The sequence below is a fragment of the Natator depressus genome, chromosome 4, assembly GCF_965152275.1.
Source record: "Natator depressus isolate rNatDep1 chromosome 4, rNatDep2.hap1, whole genome shotgun sequence".
Taxonomy (NCBI): domain Eukaryota; kingdom Metazoa; phylum Chordata; order Testudines; family Cheloniidae; genus Natator; species Natator depressus.
The window spans coordinates 121,113,772-121,135,877 of record NC_134237.1 but is presented as its reverse complement, the minus strand read 5'-3'; the positions used below and the strand labels follow the sequence as shown (position 1 = coordinate 121,135,877).

Genomic DNA, 22,106 nt, shown 5'->3' with positions numbered 1-22,106 from the left:
CTTTGGAGTCACCTAATATGAAATGGACATGAGCAAGCACTAGAAGAAGAAAAGACAGTTACCTTTTCCGTAACAGGTGTTCTTCAAGATGTGTTGCTCATGTCCATTCCATGACCCACCCTCCTTCCCCGCTGTCGGAGTTTCCAGCAAGAAGGAACTGAGGGTGGGGGAGCTGGTGGCACCCCTTATACTATGTCATGCTGGTGCAACATCAGGAGGCACCAGAGCCGGTTCCCTACATATTCTGCTGAGGGAAAAACTTCCTGCACTGGTGCATATGGTGAGCACACACACCTAATATGGAATGGACATGAGCAACACATCTCGAAGAACACCAGTTACGGAAAAGGTAACTGTCTTTTTTTTACTTTGTCAGTTTTCTGACTACAACCATACTTAATATAATTTTGAAAAGTGTATTTCCATGGTGGTAACTCTCTAGCATCTGTGTGTGTATAAAAAACCCCACTTCCCCTCCAGAGTTCCATTCAGGCCAAAGCTGCCGACAGACGTTTTCATGGTATTACTTCACGTAGTATGTGTTTGTGCTGTTAGTTCTAGAATAGATCTTTAAATTTCCAAGTGTTGTCATGCTGCTGTCTCTGAACTTGTTTTTGGTAGAAGATATCATTTGGAAAACCTCACCGATGGATGTACTACAATCACTGAGCAAAATAACAAATCTCTTGCACGTTGTGTGATGTTCTCCTTTATCTGATGTAGAATTTGAGGAGTTCTCTATTCTGATTAAAAACTTGCCCATCCTTGAGCTAAATTCAGAGATCCGTGTTTCATTCCAGTGTACAGTGATTCCATCTTACTAAACGATGTAGTGACAATTTCAGAGGCTGGGTGGGATAACTGTCTTGGACAAACAGTTACAATTATTGTTATGTAGCTGTAATGCTTCGTAGAGTGGCAAAGGCTGTTTAAATGCCAGTAGCTTCCTATGCTTTTATTTCAGGAATAATCCAAACTATTGATGGTCCTTCCTTTTTTTTTTTTTTTTTAAATAAATAAAAGTCCAACTACATGAAAATCAGGTGCGGTACATGCACTAAGAAATTAGTCTGATTAATGCCTTCCACTTTAATCCCTGAAGAAATAAAAATCAAGACTAGAAAGGTGGTAATGATGAAAAGAGCAATGCTGGTGATGGACTGTAAATGAACTTCTGTAAAATGGTTATAAAGGATTAATCAGACTAACGCCTCATGAGGCAGCTCATAACATACCTAATGGCTTTGTCATTTACCCTGCTTTTAAATCCTGTCTGCTTCATAACACAATTTCAGACTTCTAACTTTACCATTCTGAGCATTTGGCTTGATACTGAGTATTAAGTGGTTATTGTGGGTCTAACATAACAGAAGTTCACACTATTCTAGGCAAATATATATCATACATTCACAGAACAGTGTCTTCTAAGACACAGTGTGAGGAATTTTCAGTACAATCCTGCAGGAATAAAGGACACAATCTCATTAAAGAGACACTCATACTTTCTGTAGATTGTTGTAATCACCTCTCAAAGTCTTGAACATAAAACTAATCCTCTGACCCAAATTGTTCTCTTGACTGTAGCAGATTTTCAATTTTTGAATTTTTAAAAATGAAAATTGTTGCCTCTATTTTCTCGCGGCTCGCAAACCTCAATATGGTATATTTAAATATTTAATATTTAAAAGGAGAGTGTCACTAAATCTCACCAATGACTGAGGTCCACTGTAGATTAGTGAGTAATGTGCACAGGGCCATAGCAAGGCCTATGTACCACTTTAGCCCCATTTAAGCTATGGCTCATGCTTTGCACAGAGATTAATTCACGCAAAGTGAACCCATGTGATATAAAAGGCTGCATCACAAAACATGCTTAGCTAATTTAATTTGACAGGTTATATTGATTTTATTTATAAGACCTCATAACAAATCTGGTCAAGATAATGAAAACATTACAATAGCAGACCTCACTATGAAGCTGTCTCTTGTTAAATCTTCTCTGAGAAGCTCCATGGAAATACTGGGATTATTATGAGGCCTGGCAATATGAGAATTAGTGAGATTCTCATACATCAAGCCATAGGTCCGATGTTTATGTAATTTGCTCCATCCCAACAAATTAAAACTTTTAAAAATTGGCAGCCTAGTGACAATATCTCATTAATGCCAATGAAAATTGTAGGTTTAATTCCCTGCTCACTGTGCTAAAAATCCTCAGCATCATTTTCAAATGTAGTTACATTACTGTTTTAGTTATGAAGCCTTGATATTTACTCTCTTGCACTTTAGACCATTATGGTTGGATTCAACTTTATCTGCTGTCTGGCAGGAAGTTGAAAATAACCTTTTGAATATTCCACCTACATCTCTGTGCCCAAAGGTAAAGTAGAATAGACAGATTCCAAAAGCATTACATAAGTTAAATGAGCTAGATTTTCACACAGAGCACTCACTGTACAGTAGCTTCACCTTAATGTGTTTGAGACCAGCACACTATTTAACTAAATATTTCATATCAATCCATCCATTAGAGACACTGCAGGACCAGACTTACAAAGATGACAGTGATGCTGCAACTTTCAAGCAAACCCTCCCAGACCTCACCCCTGATGAGCCTTCAGAAGCACTCGGGTTCCCAACCTTCGGAAAGGAGGAGGAGGAAGAAGAAAGGTGCAGCGAAGATCTGACCAAAAGCCAGACTGAGTCACCTGCAACAGAAAATCAAGAGCTCCAGTCCCAACCTGCTGAAGAGGCAACAACACCAACAACTGAGGAGGGGACAGCAGCCGACCCAGGTAGTGACGAATCTCCAGGGAAATCCCCATCCAAAAAGAAAAAGAAGTTTCGCACTCCTTCCTTCCTGAAGAAGAACAAAAAGAAGAGTGACTCCTGAAGGCCTGATGCGCTGCAGAAACACTGTCATATTTTAAAATCTAAATTCATTAACCACTAGAATGTACCGGATTGTACTGAGTGTTTTGTCTTATGTAAAGGAATGCAACAAATCAACCAACCAACCCCTCAAGTTATAGCTTGATTGTTTAAGGTTATAACAGGAAATTAATGTGCAGAAAGGTGCTAAACCTCTGCTCTCAGCAGCAAATCACAGATTTGATCCTTAATTTGTAAACAAAATTAAATGGCTTCCATGTGGAAGACATTGAACCACTGTTTTTAATTTAAAGCCCACACTTCTTTATGTATGAACACAAGTATTTTTGACCAGACCACGTTCACAGTGCAGTATCTGCTCACTCCAGAACGTGCTCTTTTCCAATGTTGTACTCATCAGTCACAAGTGGATTCTTTTTTAAATATTGCATTTTAGAGAGGATGCTTGTTTACATTTTAGAGGGGGCACATTCTTGAACTGAGCTGTATGCTTCTGCAATCTGTGCTTACAGATCACGTTATAGTAAGGCTTTGAGACTATCCATACCTTACCCCTCCTGTCTTCTCCCTACCACCCCCACCCCCCCAATAACAACAACAAGAAAAGCTGTCTTTCACCTATATTCTGTTTTGTGATATAGCTGGAACTTAAACTTAACCCTTGTGGTGTCTGAGGACTGAACTGGTGATGGTGTTTCCTGCTGATACTGTGCATTCAGTTTTTCTAATAAATGCAGTATTGTGAAATATATGTTACAGACCCCAACCAAAATCAGAGACCATCAGAAATCACTTGCATAGCAGTTTGGTCTTTAACACACAATTGTTTTCAACCTGTATCCAGACTTTTGGGACACTTTTAATTGGTGATCTAGAGCATGGACAGTTTTGGATCGGGTCTTCAGCGCACATTTCATTGTTTTGATAAAACTTCCCTGGGTGCAGATACGAATCTGTTGCATATAAGCCACATTTGCATCTTCACTCCCTCCCCTTATAAAAATGTAAACATATTACACTGAAGACTTAACATATGTTTTTATATTAACTCTTTTTGTTTTCACTTACTGTAGCTTGTGTTTCTTGCTTTGTGTTGCCAGCAGTAGTTAAGTCGGGAACAGAAATCCCTCCCAGAGTCCTTAGAGGTACTTTTACTACAGATTTCCATAAGCATTTAGCATGTAGCAAAGTCAGGAAAATCACTTTCACTTTTTATTTGCCATCCTCTTCTAGTTACTGTCACAATTCTCTGTCACTGAGCACACGCAGAGATCCACCTTCAATTTATCTTTTTGAAAGCCAAAACATTTTCTTTTGTTGCACATGTGAACTTTCCAGAAACCTTAATGAATTCACCCCCGTTATAAACCAAGATGCTCCAAGTGTCAGTGTTCAAATGACACATTTCTATTTGTAACAGCAGAAAATATTCAAAGATTTCTCCATGAAAGGAAAAAGTTGGCTTACATGCAATGACTATAACTAAAATGAAATTCAATAATGGATGTATCGTATAAGATTATATAAAATACCTGTTTTATAGTGAGAAAAATAGCTGACAGTGAATGCCTTGCAATTTGTGCAGTATGAAAGCATTGAGTAGTACAGTGGTCTCCAAAGTTTTTGGATCGCGCACCCCCACGGTGCTGCTGAAGAAAGGAGAGGGGAAGACTCACCGCAAGCATGCCGCCAAAGAAAGAAGGAGGAAAGACCTGCCGCAGGCATGCAGAGCTGCTGCCGAAGAAAAAAAATGGTGGAGTGCCGTATGGTGGCGCTCCTCCTGCTGTGCACCCCCTAGGATTCTCTGGCGCACCCCTCTTTGGAGACCACTGGAGTAGTAGAACAGGTTCAGCTTTAGTGCAAAAATAAAGCCTATATTAGGCCTCAGATGCATTGAAAACTTGGACCAAATTCAAGTGGTAAAAGGAAAACAAATTTACAAGATATGACAATAGCACCGTCAGGTGAGGAGGAAAAGGTTTAGTGGCAGTAATGAACACACCAGAAATGAGACTTCTGTTTTGGAATACGTAGAGTAGGGTGGAATTAGATGCAACAGCAAATCACTGCTTCAGAGTGACACCTAAACAATAATGTCTAGTAAGGACTGCATGGCGCTAATGGCTTTGAGCTTGTATTCTAACCTTTTATGTCCTCTGTATACTAGGAAGCATACAGTACTTATCTTACTTTGCTAAATTGTGTTTTATTGCCAGGGTCATAATTACATTACTAAGCAATTGCTACATGTTTCAGTTAATAATGGAGTCCTCCCTTTTATCTTTGACCACATATGCAATGATTTTGATTCTAATTTTGTAGTTTGTTCTTTCAATTCTTTGTATTACACTATGAAATCTAGCTGTGTAAGGTATGGTTACACACTGTGGCGGGAAAACAGTCATGTATTTTTCTTTCTTTGTTGTATCATTAAGTTTTACTCACAAATAAAATTCTTCTTTAAAAGAGTAAGTTTTTTTCCGTCTGTTTTGAAAGCTGTTGTACAGTTTTAGTTTCCAGAATCTCTTAGGGAATAGTCTTCAAACCATTTTAATTGAATGGGTAAAAAAAAATTCTTGAGAAAAGTACCTAGGATTTTGTTATAGTAAACTAGTTGCTGTTAAAGTTCCAGACCAGACTGTGATGTCTAATGTTCTGGCCAGAGACTTTAACAGTAAGCAGCGGAGACAAGCATTAAAAGCGATCCGTGTCTGAACATTAATTGAGGGAACATGTAGACAGAATACAAAAAGCCTCCTTCATGTTGCAGTTAGTGTCCTTCTGGAGGATTTGGTGTAGCTGAGAGAGCAACAGGAGGATCACTGGTCACTTCCAGGTTGGCATAATTCTGCCTACTTTAACAACCTACTAGATTAACCTTGTTCATTAAACTGTTGTCCTTAAAGCTAGGGTGGAATATGTGCTCAGGTGAAAAAGCTAAGAATCCTTATTTGAAGTCTCATTCGTTAAATAGGGGATCACTGCTTGGTTCATTCTTTATATTAAGTTCATGCTCAGTCTATATGCAGTAGTTTGGAGGTTTGAAATCTCTGAACAAATGCCACATAGTTTGCTGAAATGCCAGGGGGAGGGCACAGCTGCTTTTCACGCTTGTAAATTTACATTTTCTACTTTCTGAGTAGATTCACAAGCAACATAGTATCCTCATGTCCTTTAGAATTTGTTATTTTCCAAGGCAGGGGGAAAATGTTCTGCCTTTATCAATCACTCTTTAGGCTTTACTAGGAATACTATTTTAGTGAAAGTCACTAATTCTGTTTTTAACCAAGGCTCTAGGAATACAAAATAAAATTTTGGGACAAACAAGAAGCTGCAGAAACCTTTTTCCGGGGCTGTTAAAAAAAAAAAATGGAATAAAACCTGCATAATAGGAAATGATAAAAAAAAAAAAGCTCAAATTGAGACATTTAATAAAAGTGAGTCTTAAAACACTTACAAGAACTCTCTGGATTACTTTGGTTTCCTATATTACATAAGAGTGTAAAACCTACCAGAAGATTCATTTTGGTACCTAAAGTTCTGTTCCTTGAGCAGGTGCAGTATGTGTTTGGGGCGCCTCTCATATTGGTTTGGGTTCACATATTATTCATTTACCGGTTCAAGTTTTATGTCTGCAATAGCACCACTTCAGGCTATGATCTTGTCAGAAGTCAAGCTAAGCACTGTCAGGCCTTGGATGGGAGACAGTTGAGAATAACTCAAGTGTGTTAGGATGTAATGTAGGCGGCACTCTTTCCTCTGAAACTGTATTGAAGCAATGCCCTGCTATGGGTCAGTGTGTTTCTGAAGATCTTGAAGAAAGACTGGCCATCACTGCTTATTGTCATCAAAATTCTCTTAACACTACTTATGAGTAGGGATGTTAGTTCTGTTATGTTACCCAAATTCTCACTTGGGTAACATTTAGCCCATCTAACTGTTCCCTTGCCTCCACTGGCCAAGCTATTCTTCACATCCCCTACTAAAAATGGTTGTGTAGTGTTAAGGAAGTAGACTAGCTGGCAGTCTTCTCCCTGGTGGCTGTATTTCAAGGATCCTTCTATATGCAGTCTGAAGTGCTTCAGTTTCCTTCAGAATGACTGATATGCGTGTTATGTTACTTACAGAGAGATCAACTGTCTACCGTGTTTTTTCACTAATTTATGTGTTAAAGCCAAGCAGACTGCACAGTGATGTGCAAGAGGGAGTAGAAACTACTCCACTGATAAGGAATTAGGTCCTCACTGTCCAACTCCCATGCTAAAGCAATCCCACTCTTCCCATGAGTTGTTTATGAGGGTGAGCAAAATAGGGCAAAACAAGAGCCTAATAGACCCAAATCTTTAAGGTACAAATAAGTACACCACCTCCACCCAGGCACTTGTGTGTCTCAGGTTTTTCTACTTTGATATCCTTTAGGAGTGAGCTTCTCTACTGTCAAACTTAGGGAACTGTGGACTTCTGAGTCACAGATGAGCCCAGAATACACTGTATACCACAGAAACCTTCATTGCCTACAATAGTTTAAGATCACAGTTAGTCTTACCATATAGCCTGGGCTCCCATTGGGTTTGACAAAGACTAAGGTATCTGATGGGGAAGTAGGGTTAGGAAACCATCTCTGAAGTGACTGTACTTGGACAGAGTGACCCACTAGGTCTCTTTCATCCCATCTCCTGTGCAAGACAAGCAGAAGATGACAAAGACCTATTAGTGGATAGCTCTGGTTGCAGTGAGATGGCACATGGAGAAACCGAGAAAGACACACTTTCTAAACCTCTGGTTACTTTCCTAAATGGATGGGGTTGTTCTACACTTCAAAGTTTTTCCTTGTTTGAACAATCAAGTTAACTAACATGCGGCTGACCATAACACAGAAGCCCATGTAGACAAGGGCAAATCATGGTCAGCATTGTGCCAGTTAATCAGGTTCTTTACAATAGTGACCAATGAGTATAATTTTGCAGTGGAAACAAGCCCTAATTAAACCTTTTGGGGTTACCTAAGCAACAGGCTAAGAACTGTGAGTTAAGACAAAACAAAAAGGTCTCACTTCTCCTTTATTAATGGCCTTAGCATATTGCACGCCAACATGAAGTTGAACACAGTGAGACACACCCCCCCCCGGCCCCTGCATTCCTGTGCAGTCAGCTAGAGCTTTATGTAGGCCAATGATTGACTAACAAAAGGACAATCTAAAAATATGCATCTTATTATGGTGCATCTTACTAACCACACTAACTGCAGTAGACCAGTTTGCAATGAACTGTTTGTAGTGTAAAATACAAATATTTGGTAAATGCTCAGTATTGAAAAACCTGTTACACAAAATAGGAGTATAAAATGTAGCTAACACACTTTTCCAATGCTATTGTATATAACAGTCAGGCCACCTGTTCATTTATGATCCCTTAGCAAAACCGTAGGACTAGAGTCAAGATTGATAGTGGGCTCTCTCAGGTCTTACGAAACTCAGGATACCAACTCCTCCCCCCACAAAAAAACCACCCATAGCTTAAGGCACTAGATACAAATTCCACTAAAGGGGGCTGTGCAAAGGGTTTGGCAAAATAATCTCAATATGACCCTCACAAAATGGGGGAGGGGTTGTATTTTCTCACCATGAACCAATTCAGGTGGCTAGGGTCTTGATCAATTTCCCCATTATGTAGCTGCCTGAAAACTCTGCTAATCCATGTTCTGTCAGAGCAGCAGAATGAGCAGCCAGTGATTAAAATGAAAAGGGCACAGGAAGGATATGTAAAAAACATTATACTGTGCACATGAGTCTGTGAGAAATGATGGTGTTTTACATGCTGCATCTGGTTGGGAACTGTAGTTAATTTAAGCACGAAATTCTGTTGTGGAGTGAGTCTCAGCTTGCTGAATTCAACCTTTTTCTGCCCATATAGCTGGCATGATCTCACCATTTGATGTAGCAGGAATACAATTTGCTGAATGACACACACTTGCATCAGATACTTCTGATCTCAAACCTAGTCAAACTGGCTCACAGGCAGTGCTGGAGAGAATAACTTCAGCTGGGTTTCCATCTCCTTGAGAATTAGGGGGTGTGTGTAAGAAAAAACAATGTTGTGACAATGGTGTATATGCTGGTGAGTATTGCATAATGGAATTTGAGTTGGCCTTCCAGCAAATCAAAACAAAGTGTTGTTCCATTTTAAATTGCTTCTTGCCAGCTGACTCTCCACCATTTTAGAAGTCCCTTGGACATGAGTAGTTCTGTAATAGCCATAATGTTGCTCCACTCTTTGGTTATTCCTCCTTTGTTTGCTGCTTCATGTAACCAAGAAGAACGAGGGGAAGCAGGAACAAAACTGCACAAACAGTGAAGCAAACCTCAGCTCCTGCCAGCCAATAAACTGCAAAAGAAATAAGATATTTAGTTCTTGGGGGGCTATCTTCATTGTACACATTAAAAAGGTTTTTTCAAAGTGACTTCCTGTGCAGCCTTGGTACAAATTTGAGTACTTGCATGTTATAGGTCATAAGACAGGGATGGATCACTTCAACTGCCCTGTTCTGTACACACTGTCAGATGATTGGGCTAGATGTACCATTGGTCTGACCCAGTGTGGCCGTTCTTATGTAACTACGTTACACTATCTAGACAAACAATGATTTTCAAAAGGAAAGTTTTAAAATTAGGTAGATTCTTTTCACTTTCTACAGCCACAGACAATTGTTCTGCTGTTACCCAACCCACCCTCCCTTACTTTGTCTTGTTTAGATTTCACTGGAAGCCAATTAGTTAACTCAGTTCCAAACCATTTAATTCCACAGTCGGAGCTACCTCCACTCCTGCTGCACTTAGCAGGAACTTGGGGCTGGCAGACAGCCAGCAGCTGAGAGCCAGAAGGAACACATCAGCAAGAGCGTGAGAGGGGTGCAGAAAGACATCAGTTATGAAAGAAGGCAATGGGGCCCATGTGAGAGAAGCAGGATCCATACATGCAAGCTGCTGCTGTCAGCTTCTTCCTAACGAGCATCTGCTCCTAAACTCGTTTCTTCCCTTCACTATACACAGTCCGTATTTGTACCTGCATCCGAATCCCATCCTCCACCACTTGTTCCTGCTATCCCCTTCTCTCCACAACAACTGACCCTCAATTGCCACCACTTCAAGCCTTTACACTACCTATGTTTTAAGCTGAGATCAAGTAAGTATTAAATCATCTACCTTCATGGTATCAAATGGTAAATATGGATCTAGCCAGAACTGACTGATTTTCTTCTCCCTACTCTCCCACGGCCCCCATCCCTCCCAAGGAAAAAACCTGAACATGGCAGAAGGGGGTGAAAACTGCATGATTAGTAGCAAAGCACAGCTATACTTGCCCCAGTCACATCTCCGCCCTTCCCTTTGGGCTTTGACAGATGAGACACACTATTTCTCGGAGGAAGCAAATGGAAGTACGCAATTGATACACTTAGGAAATTTGGAGCCGTACCTTTCAAATAATTAGCTTGTCTGCTACTTTCTAAGTGCTCCTGTCAACTAAGGTGCCCCACACAGGATGTTCTCTTAGTCAAGCACCAGCCTAATTACTTATAGTAAGCAATATCTGTGGCCTCACTGCTTTTCCATATGTTATTCTTTTAGCCCTCAAGAGGTCATTGAGTCCAGGCCCCTGCACTCATGGAAGGACACAATATTAAATGTCACAAAGCCTAACGTTGAGGCTGGTAGAAAATCACAGGAACAACATGGCATTCCACAAAGCTGAGCTAGGCCCTGAGGCTCCCTGTACAATAACTGGGAAGAGACAGGCACTACAGACTATGATTCACAAGCACCAGCATGCCAGGTGGGGAGCTGCCTAAGCTAGCCAGCAGGAGATGCTGATTGGGGACATACGTTACATAAAAACTTTTCTGTGCATTTAAACACTGGATGGGCAGAATCTGTCGGAGCCAGGCTTAGACCCAAGGCGCCTCTGCCTCCTACTCTGGACCTGTTAGACCTCCCTATACATGGACACTGCAGCTGGAAGCAAAAAACCCACAGCAGCGAGTCCAAACCACAGCTTAACTGACTCTGGCTCTTGCTTGCTCAGTGGGGCTAGGAGTATCAGTGTTGACAGTCTTGCTTGGGCAGGATCCAGGGCTCTGCGACTAAGGTTACCATATCTCTGGGTTTCTTTTTGGGAACTTAAATATGGGAACCCCTACGACCCTCTCCCCTCATTGGGTTTCAGAGCCCAGGTTCCACCCCAAGTGGCTGCACTGCATAGCCTGACCCTTAGTCAGCTGAGCTTAGGGTTGCCAGGCATCTGGTTTTTCAACTGGAATGCCCGGTCGAAAATGGATCCTGGCAGCTCTGGTCAGCACAGCTGACCGAGCCATTAAAAGTCCGTTAAAAGGCTGTCTTGAGTAGCTTGATCCATGTGTGACGATTCCTGTCAAAGTCAATGGGAGACCCCCATGAGGGGGTAACTTGGCCCTTAACTTGCAACAGTTAGAAATGTTCAGACATGCAATTTACTACTCAGTCATCTCGACATTCCCATTGCTATGTCCCACCTGTTTCTCCCTATGGCCCCTTCCCTGGAACTTTCTAAATGTTGCCAGGCTGAAAGAGCCAGAGAATTACATTTTATATTGCTTAGGGTGGTGCAGGAGCATGCACTGCTTACCTGCTGCTGACAAGATTGGTCCCAGAGCTCTTGCTAGGGCCCCCAGGCTCCTCAGAATTCCCATTACTGTTCCCTTCTGGCTGGCTGAGCCTGTGCAAGGAAAAGTGTCACACCAATTAGTTAGTTCTTTGAATAAGACCTTTTTTTTCCCTGCACTTGAATCCTGGTTTTTGTGCATGTCAGATTTGCTGTTTTATACCACTCACAGCCCACTCACTCCCCATCCACTGAGCACTCTGCTTCCTTAGAAGTTTTTCCTCTCCACTGAGGAGGTGACAGTAGTTGCTGAACATTCCCTTCGTTCCCTTCTTCGTTGGGAAAATATAATTAATTGCTCTTGCTGTGAGCGCTTGTTCATCAGCTTTCACATACTGCAGCTCAGTGCCAAAACAGCATTTCATTGCACAGAGAACCTCACAGAAGCTAATACTGCTCTTCACTGTTCTCAACAGCTTCATGTTCTCCTTCTTAGAGAATGAATTTTTACATCTTCTTTGTTTTTAACAGATTTAGGTAGAGAAACTATAGGGATCAGTAAATATAAAAGACGAGGTTTTAAAAAGAAAGGTTAATGATACATGCACATGTCAGTATGTAGATACACAGATATGAGTATAAACTGCACCAAGTCAATATAATAAGAAACAGCATTTTCTGTCTTCTTATTATCCCTAAGCAACCATTACTAATACTGGAGGCTGTAATGGAATGAAGGGGTCAGTCTTCAGTGCATGATACAGCAGCTATGGTTTCTTTGTGTATTTTGTGCAAGAGTATTATGAAACAACCAGTGCTTTGGACCCATGTTTTTCCTTGCTGATCAAACCAGCGTGAAAGAACTGGTTCCACTGCTGGCAGAGATGGTCAGTGCTTCTCTTTAGAGAGATCAGCAGCCTGCTCTCCTTAAGGAGGCTTTTGTGCAGCCTTAGTTCAAGAAACCAACAATCAATTGTCCTCTTCCTGATCTTCTATTTTGGGTTAGGATTAGAGAGAAGGTGGTGATGAGTGAACTAGATGCCTCAGATATCTTTAACCCTATCAATTTGGGTGTCAAGCCTGAGTACGCAGAAGATACAGCAATAGTGATGTTGGTAGGTGATCTCCTTGCAATGGATGAAGATGCCAGGAGTGTTAGATCTGACACCGCTGCTCACAAAGTGTTTGCGATTTGCCTGCAGCAGAAGTGGGCAGACTTGCTCTCAGGTGACTTTGTTCCTTCCTTGCAGACTGTTTCCAGAGTTCCCAGTGTTGGGCATTTTCTCTTCCTGCTTGAGGGTGGTGTTCCATACTGTTCCATCTAGTATCCTCTCTATGCAATGAGTCCATGAGGCCTGCAGGATGGTACGGGCAGAGGCACATTCAGCATGCCATTTGATAGCTAGGTTTGTATCTCTATCTCATCTGACCGAACCAGTGCTGTCAAACACCTGCACCAGGGTCTGAGAGGGAACAGGGCATGGATGAGAGCTAGCTAGCTGATGTTCAAGCCTGATAAGACCAAGGCAATGCTGGCAGGTTGAAGGAAGCAACCAGAAGATATGGAGTCCTTCTTACTTGATTGTCCCACCTGTTACAAGATACTGCATTTGAGGGTACCCGGATTGTTGGGTCCCCAGCTGCAGTTAAATTGTCACAGAGCATCAGTGTCTAGAAAGGCCTTCTCCCCACCAGGAGTTTGTAACCTTGCTACTGCTATTCATGCCTTTGTCACTTCGAGTAGATGAGAGCAGCATGGCTTGTGGGGATGCATTAGCTAATGCCTTTACTTTTAATTGATAGTATTTAGCTTTTGTCAAATGCACTTAGAGCTGAGGACAGGCTTTTGGTACGTTATAAATCTAACTCGTGTAACCCCATGTCAGTTCTGAAAGTCCAGGTTCCAGCGCCAAATGCATATTTCTGCAGCAGCAAATGGCTGTTAAGTGGAACTGAATTTTGTATTTGCACCGTTCCAGTTAAAGATAGCTTTGTACAGACAAGTGCTACCCCTCAAACAAGTGAAGAGCCACTTACCATAGCCTGACACCACTGCTGACAAACAAGGAACAACAATGGCAGCGGCTGGAAAAGATGGAAGAGTTGGTTAGAATAGCACTAAACAGCAGAGAGCTCAAAGCAGCAAGGATAGCTAGAAATGCAGCCACACTGGTTACTACTGCACAGAAAAATGTGGAGCCCTAGAGCATTATACCAACAATGAATCATAAGTTTTCATTCAATTTAATAATAAAAACACCCCCACAAAGCCAACCTACACAAACAACTCTTGGAGCCGTAAAGGCTATGAGCACTCAGCAGCTGTTTTATATTACAGTCTTTCTTCCTGAGAGCCCTAGAGGGAAGGGGCATAAAGGTCACAGTTACATTCTATTCAGCTAACTAGCAGTTTTCCAGATATCTATCATCTTGTCAGGTGTAGTGGGAGAGGGAATCTTTCATACATCACATGCACGGTGAGATTGCCATGTGTGGAATCATGAAGAGTCCTCTGAGACACATAAGTGTATAGTACTTGTGTATAAAGTTGATAAAAGCAACCATATTGTTCTACAATGCAGTATGCAGATGCCAAGTCTAGTGAGAAAACATGCTAGCTCACAGAGCCCAAACTACACACAACAGCCAAGATCTAACAATGAGAACTGCCCTCTTACTGAAACAGACTGTTTTTCTCCCAACAAGGAAGAGCTGTAGCATACAAAATACTTCCCAGCAAGGAAAGGACAATCAGATGGCAGAAGCTAGGCATCCTCCAGTGAATCTGAATGATTTGTTAATTTTTCACATACACTTGTCTCTAGACAAGCAAGCTGGCAAACAGACTCTTCCTAAAACAGGAAACCTTTTGTTTTTAATTCAGGGATTTAAAATTTTGTACCCATTATAAAATGTATCCCTTCCACTCAAAAGAGAATATCCTGTTGTTGTAATAATGTTAACTCTTTTGGGAACATCTTATGGTGCCTGTCCAAGAAAAGATTTAAGGTGCTTAAGTCCCACTGAAGTCAAGCACTTGCTTACATGCTTTTCCAAATAGGGACAGACCTAAGCTCATGCTTAATTGCTTTCCTGAATGGAGGCCTGAATCTGCAAAAATTACTTCCTTTTAAACATATATATGTCCATGCACACACACTTCTGCACTTTTCTTCATAAATGACAGATTGAGTTGTCCCAACCTTCCCCACCTGTGGTTAGCAAGGCAGTCAACAGCATAATTTTCTGCTCTTCTAAGTCCTCCCTTGACTGTGTTGTAGCATAAATCAGAGTGTTTATATACAGCACTTCTCATTCCTGCTCCGACAGACAGTTATGCAGCTCTCCTCAGCCCAGCCTCCAAGGTGTAATAAATAATGCAGCTGTTGCAGTTCTGAACAGCAAAACTGCCTGCCTTTTACTAAGCTGGGGTATTTTTATTTAATGTACAAGTTGTCTCTAGGTCTGGGAGAGAAAAAGAATCTGAAATGCTCCTCAGTCAGCTGAGACAAGATGAGTGCTGGTGACATTTACAAACGGCACCATGACAACTTCTAGGGGTACAATTAGCATTAGAATAACCCAGAGCTGCGATTCCTTCCAGGTTTTATAAGCCAGAAAGTCAACTTTTATTACCTATTCCATGAAGCCTGAAGTACATCTTTATTAAACAGGGTGAGGAAATCTATGAAGTTGATTTGCCATACTTAGGCTTCAGTACCTATTGGGAACTATCTGAATAGCTCACCGAAAGAATAGAGCAACAGTCCAGCGCTCAGCACCGTCGCGTTACCAGCCCATCCAATTAACATGAAAGCTGGAATCAGCAGCATTATAGCCTAAAAAAAAAAAAAAATGCAAAATGAGTGTGTCTCTATTACATCTACAGCCATATTCATCAAAAGCCTAATCCTAGGTTTCTTGGCACTGCGCTGCTGCTGAGAGGGGCACTATTTAAGTTAAGGAGACAGTTCCCATGTTACCACGTTTCCCTTTCTAAGTTGGTCTGTTGTTTTTCCTCATGGGAGATTTATTTCCTTTTTGGTGTTGGGGAAGTGGAGATTGTGTCACTGAGGATGCAGAGGTAGAGAATGCCCAGGCAAGATTGGCAGAACTGGGAAAGAAGCTTGTGTAGAATAGAGCAATAGGAGCATTTTGTCCCCCTTCTCCTGGTAGTGCTGATGGATGCTAGGAGATGCTGCATCCACCCCTCATCAACTGGAGGGTTAGTCACCGTGGTGCAGGGGAAGAAGATCCTTAGAGTTCAAAGAACACCATCCACCCCAAGGTAAAAAGAAACAGGACATGATTCTCCTCTTCCTGCTGTGCAGTAGATCTTTGTTCCCATATTGTCCTCTCTCCCTTCCTATTTGAAAGCACACTATCAGAGCCGGGCTCCACCATGTGATTCACAAAGGAGGACTTTAATTTTTCACCAACTCTCACATTTTTACAATTCAAGGATAGCTGAATTGCTGCTTTCACTCTACTAAAGAGGAACCACACCCACAATACTGACCCAGATTCACATCTGAGCTACTAGAGTTAACCATGACGGAAGGAAACACTTTCACCAGAGCCAGCAAAGTAGTATATTGAGTAAACATGGTACACGCAGGGCCAGTGAAGGCAGGAGTGTTTACTGTACCTGAGTGGTCCATGCTAACTAAATAGGGTGCACTGACTGCAAACTATACATGCACCTGTGGTTGAGGATGAAGGGGCATAAAGATTAATGGGGTGTGTGACAGCAGATGTACTGCAATGAGCTGAAGTCAGTCACAGTAGGTGAGACAGGGAAGGAATGGGAGGAGAAGGTGGTCAGTATAAAGGACAGAGTAGTGCAAATACAGAGCACTACCATGCAAAGACTTCTAAAATGGACTCCTTGCACTGCTGTCTTTGGTACAGCAGAGGAACCATTCACATTCTTTTGCCAGGAAACATGATGGAGTTGGTTTCACCAGCAGAAATAGCATTTAAGAAAAGCTGAGTTAAACTTAACTAGTGTGAAGTAGAGCTCGTTAATCCTTCTGCTCTGTCATGATTCTATACTATGCTGGCCTGGAAATTACATACAATAAATTGATAGCGGCTTAATAGTCCAAGTATACAGTATGTCACTGAGCAACCATGCAAAGAAGTAATGCAAAACAGAGAGACTATCACCAGGGAAAAGCAAGGATTCTAGAAACACTGAAAAGCTGTTTGGTCTAGTTTTGCACGTTTCAATGTACGAGGCAGCAATTTTCCTGGTCCAAATGCTTCACAAGCATTAGGCAACATTCTCCCATCACACGCATGGAATTGCAGCTATTATCATCCCCATTCTATAGACGGGTAAAGAAAGGTAAAGAGATGTATGGGACGCTATCAACTTTAAAAAAATAACACGCCTTTGTCTGAACACTGAAGAGCACTATAATTGGAGGAGACTAGAGAAAAAGATTCTCTATTTTTCCCCACATTGTTTAACTTATGCATTTGACAGCACTTGCTGTACAGTAAGTTTCACTGTTTCCCCATTTGCGCTTATTTTCATAGAAAGGAAAGCGCCTTTGGAAAAAAACTGATGTGATTATAAAAACCACCAATATTGGCAAGGGGACACAGGAGCAGGTGTAGTATCTGAAACTAATTAATTGTATTTTTATTGCACTAGGTGCTGTACAAACATACTTACTCTTTTTAATACTGACTAGATTTCAAAATTGATAGCATCCCTTAAAATGATTTACCCAGTGCCAGAAAGGCAGTCAGAGATGGGATTACAGGAGTTCTTGCCTCTTAGTCCTGTGTTCGCACCACTAAACCATACCAGAAATCACTGGAAAATATACTCCTCACATCACGTAGACTTGAGCCTGTGTGTGAACTGGGCTAACTCTCAGAAGTGTCAACAGCTATGAAGAACTTAGATTACAGAAATTTTAAATAATATATTAGAGGGAAAGAAGCTACAGTATTGTGGGAGATGGTTCATATGTTTTAATGTTTTGTTTGCTTGAAAAATGTCACTACAGTGGTAATAGACAAAATATGCCCATTCAATTAGAAGCGTTAGGAAATGGCCTAGAGAAGTCACTTAGATGTTCTGATAAAATCAAAACAAAGCTTACTCCATCCCTCTGATTTTAATCTCCAGTACAGTTACATCCATAAAATGCCCTCTGGTTGCTTTATTAATTAAAAAGTAGCATGTCAGAGTCAAGAGGAAATGGAATAAATACAAATAATGTATGTTTGAAAGAGAAATATACCCTTTTTACGGCTTTGATTTCACATCCTGGTCTGATTCGGCGAGTGTAGCCTCCCTGGATCACAGCCATTGTCATCCCAATAAAGAAAAACATCTTGCCCTGCTGCATACTAGAAGGGATTGGAGAGAGGGGAAAGCACAAATTAGACATGGCTAACACTCACACACAAGGTCTTCTCCTTGGATCTAGATTACTATTTCCTAAATTAAAGAGATGGATATTTTAGGTGCCCACATGGCAATAAAGGGGTCTTAACATTCAGACAGAATTAGGCACCACCACCACCAGTCAAAATAAAAAAATAAAGGTAGATTGGGTTGCTCAGAAATATAGAGCTCTTCACTTTAGCCTGCTGCTATCTAAGGCATTCCTAGGGCAGCCCAAGGGTAGGCATTCAAGGACATTACTGACCGAAATAGCTTACTGTCTGATGGCTTTCTGGTGACCTATGTGAAATGAGTTGTTGGTTTCCAGTGTACCAGGTGTTTCACATCCTAGAAACCAACACCCCCATCAGCAGTCTCAGCAGAGAGGGGAAGGAAACTGAACAATTAACCCTGGCAGTGGCCCCTTGAGATGAGGGTAAAGGTACATTGATGGGGAATGTACTGCCGTTGCCCATGCTGTTCCTCCTCTGTAGAAAATACAGCATCTTTAATAAACCACTTACAAATTTTAAATTAAAAAGATATAAATTTGGGCAAAACATAATTCCTGGACTGGTCTTCTCTCATCACTATTGGCTACCAAAGTATTTGAATTGTATCAACTCTTACCTACATAACTAGCTTGTCCTCCTGGCCAGTTCATTCAAGGATGTCATAACACAGTCATAATCATGGTCATAAGAGGGACATATCCAAACAGCAGATAGTTATTATATTACTGAATGAATTGCGCAGAAGAAGCAGGATTATCACAAAGGAAAAGGCTTCCAGTGACATACAAAGATCTTTAGAGACTAACAAATTTATTTGAGTATAAGCTTTCATGAGCTACAGCATCCGATGAAGTGAGCTGTAGCTCATGAAAGCTTATGCTCAAATAAATTTGTTAGTCTCTAAGGTGCCACAAGTACTCCTTTTCTTTTTGCGGATACAGACTAACATGGCTGCTACTCTGAAACATGTCACAAAGATCTTTGTAAATCATATTATGATGAGGGAAAGACAGGAATAGAAAGAATATCCAGAAACAAAACCAACCAGAGATAAGGACTACTCACAGGAGTAAATGCTGCTAGATCTGGTCCCAAGTTGGGACTCTCTCTACAAGCCAGCAATTAAACTGCTTTCAAGAAGAGAATAACAATATGAAAGAGTATGACAGGGTTTGATTAGAGGAATTCAGCGAACCAGAAGTTGCATTACATAAGGGTTTGCACACTGTATATAGTACAGAACTCTGCTGAGCAAATATAATCACATAGCTAAACCCTATATCCATTCTGCTTTATTTAAGCCTTAAGATACATGCTGACACAGAAAAGCTCTTTGGGTAGCTTTACATGAATCAATACAGCCAGGCCAGTTAAGCACAAATTCACAGTACATTTTCCATTTGTTTTGATTCCATCAGAGTATTTGCTTTCCTGATAGATGTGTCTGTATGTCAACTATTCTTCCTGGCTTATAAAGAGAAAACTTGGAGCATTAGAAATCAATTTGTAACAGAATGCAGTTTTGTAGCACGTTAACACTTGTCATTAAAAGGCACCCTTGAAAATTAGGAGAAGCCTTGAGAGAGTCTCTTGGGAAAACAATGAGCAAAGAAACACTAGAGAGTACACAGCACATCTCTTCTAAGCACACTTTACCTGCTGAACTGGAATCGCTGATGGGTGAGAAAACTCAATGTGTATTCAAGACCAGAAAACAGGAAGAGATAGAGGAAATAAACTAGGCCCAGGACCTTGAGATTCTGAAGGTCTAAATAAAAAAAAAAAAAGAGAGAAGGAGACACTACACCATAAGTACCATTTTAAAAAAAGATAACAAAAGCAACATTTAGTATCACTTAAATAAAAAGGGTCCAGAACTTATTTCTGATGCCTCTGTATACTTCTGTGACTAGAGCATAAAGGTAAGTCTACACTACTGTGCTACACTGGTGCAGCTGCACTGCTGTAGCATGTCCGGTGAAGACGCACTATGCTAATAGGAGGGTGCTCCCCCGTCAGCATAATTACTCCACCTCTGCATGAGGCGGAAGCTATGTCGGCAGGAGAGCATCTCCCTCTGACATTGCACTGTGTGGACACCGCTTTAAGTCAATGTAACTTACATTGCTCAGGGGGGTGTTGTTTTCACACCCCTGAGCAACGTATACATTACATCAATTTAAGGGGTAGTGTAGACCAGCTCTTAGGAATTAAAGTGAAAAATAAAAGCAATAACTTCCAAGGAAGTGAACACTCAGTCATATCATTAAGGTTCTCTTCCTACTGGAAGGAAGCCAATGGGTAAAGACTTTCCCTCCACTACCCCCCAACATTTAGCCCTCAATGTTTTCTTTCATTTAATACCTCTGTTTTATAGGACGAATATGAATACAAATGTTGTTGGTCTATCTCTTAGGCATTAGTGGAAGTGGTCAATTATAGAATGTAGGTGGTTTGTAATTGGCCTTGAAAAAGGAGTCCTATGCTTTACAGAAGTAGATGGAGATGGTTTTATATGGTTTTATGCTACACAGTTCAGAATAAGATGTGTTTCATGTGTCTAACACTATTCCTTTCCACCATTACAGTAGCTGGAAGGACAGATTAACTCACTGGTATGACTGGCAAATTCCAAATACCTTTACTCAGAGAAAGTCTCAGCCAAAGCCCTGTGTCTGAAAATCCCCAAACTTTGAGAGGGGAAGTTTGAAATCAAAATTCCAAATTCTCCAATTAGAGGGAAAAATGCCTTGGACATAAGCGCTGACTGCTAGTTTTTTCCTAGGGCTGCTCCATCCCCACTCTGCCCTTCCCCCTGAGCCCCTGCCCTCACCCGCCTCTTCCTGCCCCTGCCACGCCCCCTCCCTGCCCCACCCCTGCTCTACCCCCTCCCTGAGGCCCCCGCCCACCACTGTCTCCCAAACTCCTCCCTGAGCTGCTGAACAGCTGTTTGGTAGTGTGGTCAAACAGCAGTGGCTGGTGGGTGCTTAGCACCCACTATTTTTTCCCATGGGTGATCCAAGGCCAACAGAGTCTGCACCTATGCCTCAGGATCTGACATTCCTGGTTTCCAGCCTGGCACTGTGGAAACAAGGTTACCCAACTCATGGCTTGATCTGTCTCTTTAGGTCATTTAATTTGCTGTGATGTACCTACAGCTAATGCCCACGCAGAACGGAGAAGGAATGATGGAAAGGAGAGTGGCTCTAGACCCCTGACATAAAACCTCAAAGCCATCCCTTGGAGATAACAAAGCCCTGGTCAACACCCAATGCAGCTTGCAACTCCCATTTTGTAAATAGTTAACATAGGTCTGAAAGATCAAGGGGAGAGGTGGGGTTGCTTCTGAAATGGTCAAGATAAAGGGAGAAAAAGTGTATTTAGAAATCACCGCCACATCAAGGGAACACATATGGCATAACGTGAAAAAACAAGCAGCACTTACTCTCCCTCGAAGGTGAGTCCTTTCCTCTGGTGACTGCAGAGAACTGAAACAAAGCCAGCGGACTAAGCAAGTCAATCCCTGCCTGAAATCCACACATCATGGAGGATACCTAAGAAGAGAGAGGCAACTGTGGCTAGCTTGTATGAACTAGAGCAGGATGAATTAGGTTTGCACAACCCACTGCCAACAATCCTAATGTTTTGAATGCATATAAATGTGCTTCAAAACTAGCCCTTGGTAGCCAAAAGGTGGAACATTTCTAACAAAAACAAAAAATACCAAAACCTTTCACAGAAAGCAGAATGCAAGGTTTTTACCTCTAACCAGACTTGACACAGGCCACATGAGCAAATGTTCTCCATACACAGGTGCATACACAAACTCTGCAATCAGCTAATGGCATGTCTACCAGATACACACATATAAACAACGGGTTTGTGTGCACAATTTTACCCCAAGCACCTACAGACTGATTTTGGCTATTGGTTAGCTTATACCCATATCACCCTGAAGCCAGGATATGTCAGGGGCCAAATAAAAATAACCAGCAGATAACAGCATTTCTCCGCTTTTACTTTACCTCTCTTAGTTTTGTTATTAAGAATGGACAGGACAAGTTTGCCTGTGTTCCATTCACCAATCTTCACTTCCCTGTTGTCCAGATGGGCTCCACTGGCTTTGCATATTTATAAGGCATACATTATTATTTGTTTGTA

The 22,106-nt window shown here is 41.4% G+C and overlaps 2 protein-coding genes across 11 annotated transcripts in view; one reads left to right on the top strand and one right to left on the bottom strand.

Annotated features, from left to right (window-relative positions):
• Window positions 1–4,827, top strand: part of ADD1 (adducin 1) — a 123,910-nt gene extending 119,083 nt beyond the window's left edge. For 7 of the 8 annotated variants that reach the window (XM_074951787.1, XM_074951786.1, XM_074951782.1 and 4 more), the window contains one exon: window positions 2,532–4,827. In XM_074951787.1, coding sequence (XP_074807888.1) covers window positions 2,532–2,893 — 362 coding nt within the window. In that variant the 3' untranslated portion in view covers window positions 2,894–4,827. The remainder of the gene's footprint in view (window positions 1–2,531) is intronic. The other variant, XM_074951788.1, reaches the window with a different exon arrangement.
• Window positions 4,828–6,224: 1,397 nt separating this feature from the next.
• MFSD10 (major facilitator superfamily domain containing 10) overlaps window positions 6,225–22,106 on the bottom strand; it is a 33,718-nt gene continuing 17,836 nt past the window's right edge. For all 3 annotated transcript variants that reach the window (XM_074951794.1, XM_074951793.1, XM_074951795.1), the window contains 7 exons: window positions 21,391–21,499; window positions 19,602–19,713; window positions 17,786–17,894; window positions 15,274–15,364; window positions 13,563–13,610; window positions 11,550–11,639; window positions 6,225–9,275 (listed from right to left, as the gene is read on the bottom strand). In XM_074951794.1, the coding sequence (XP_074807895.1) occupies window positions 9,169–9,275; window positions 11,550–11,639; window positions 13,563–13,610; window positions 15,274–15,364; window positions 17,786–17,894; window positions 19,602–19,713; window positions 21,391–21,499 (666 nt within the window). In that variant the 3' untranslated portion in view covers window positions 6,225–9,168. The remainder of the gene's footprint in view (window positions 9,276–11,549; window positions 11,640–13,562; window positions 13,611–15,273; window positions 15,365–17,785; window positions 17,895–19,601; window positions 19,714–21,390; window positions 21,500–22,106) is intronic.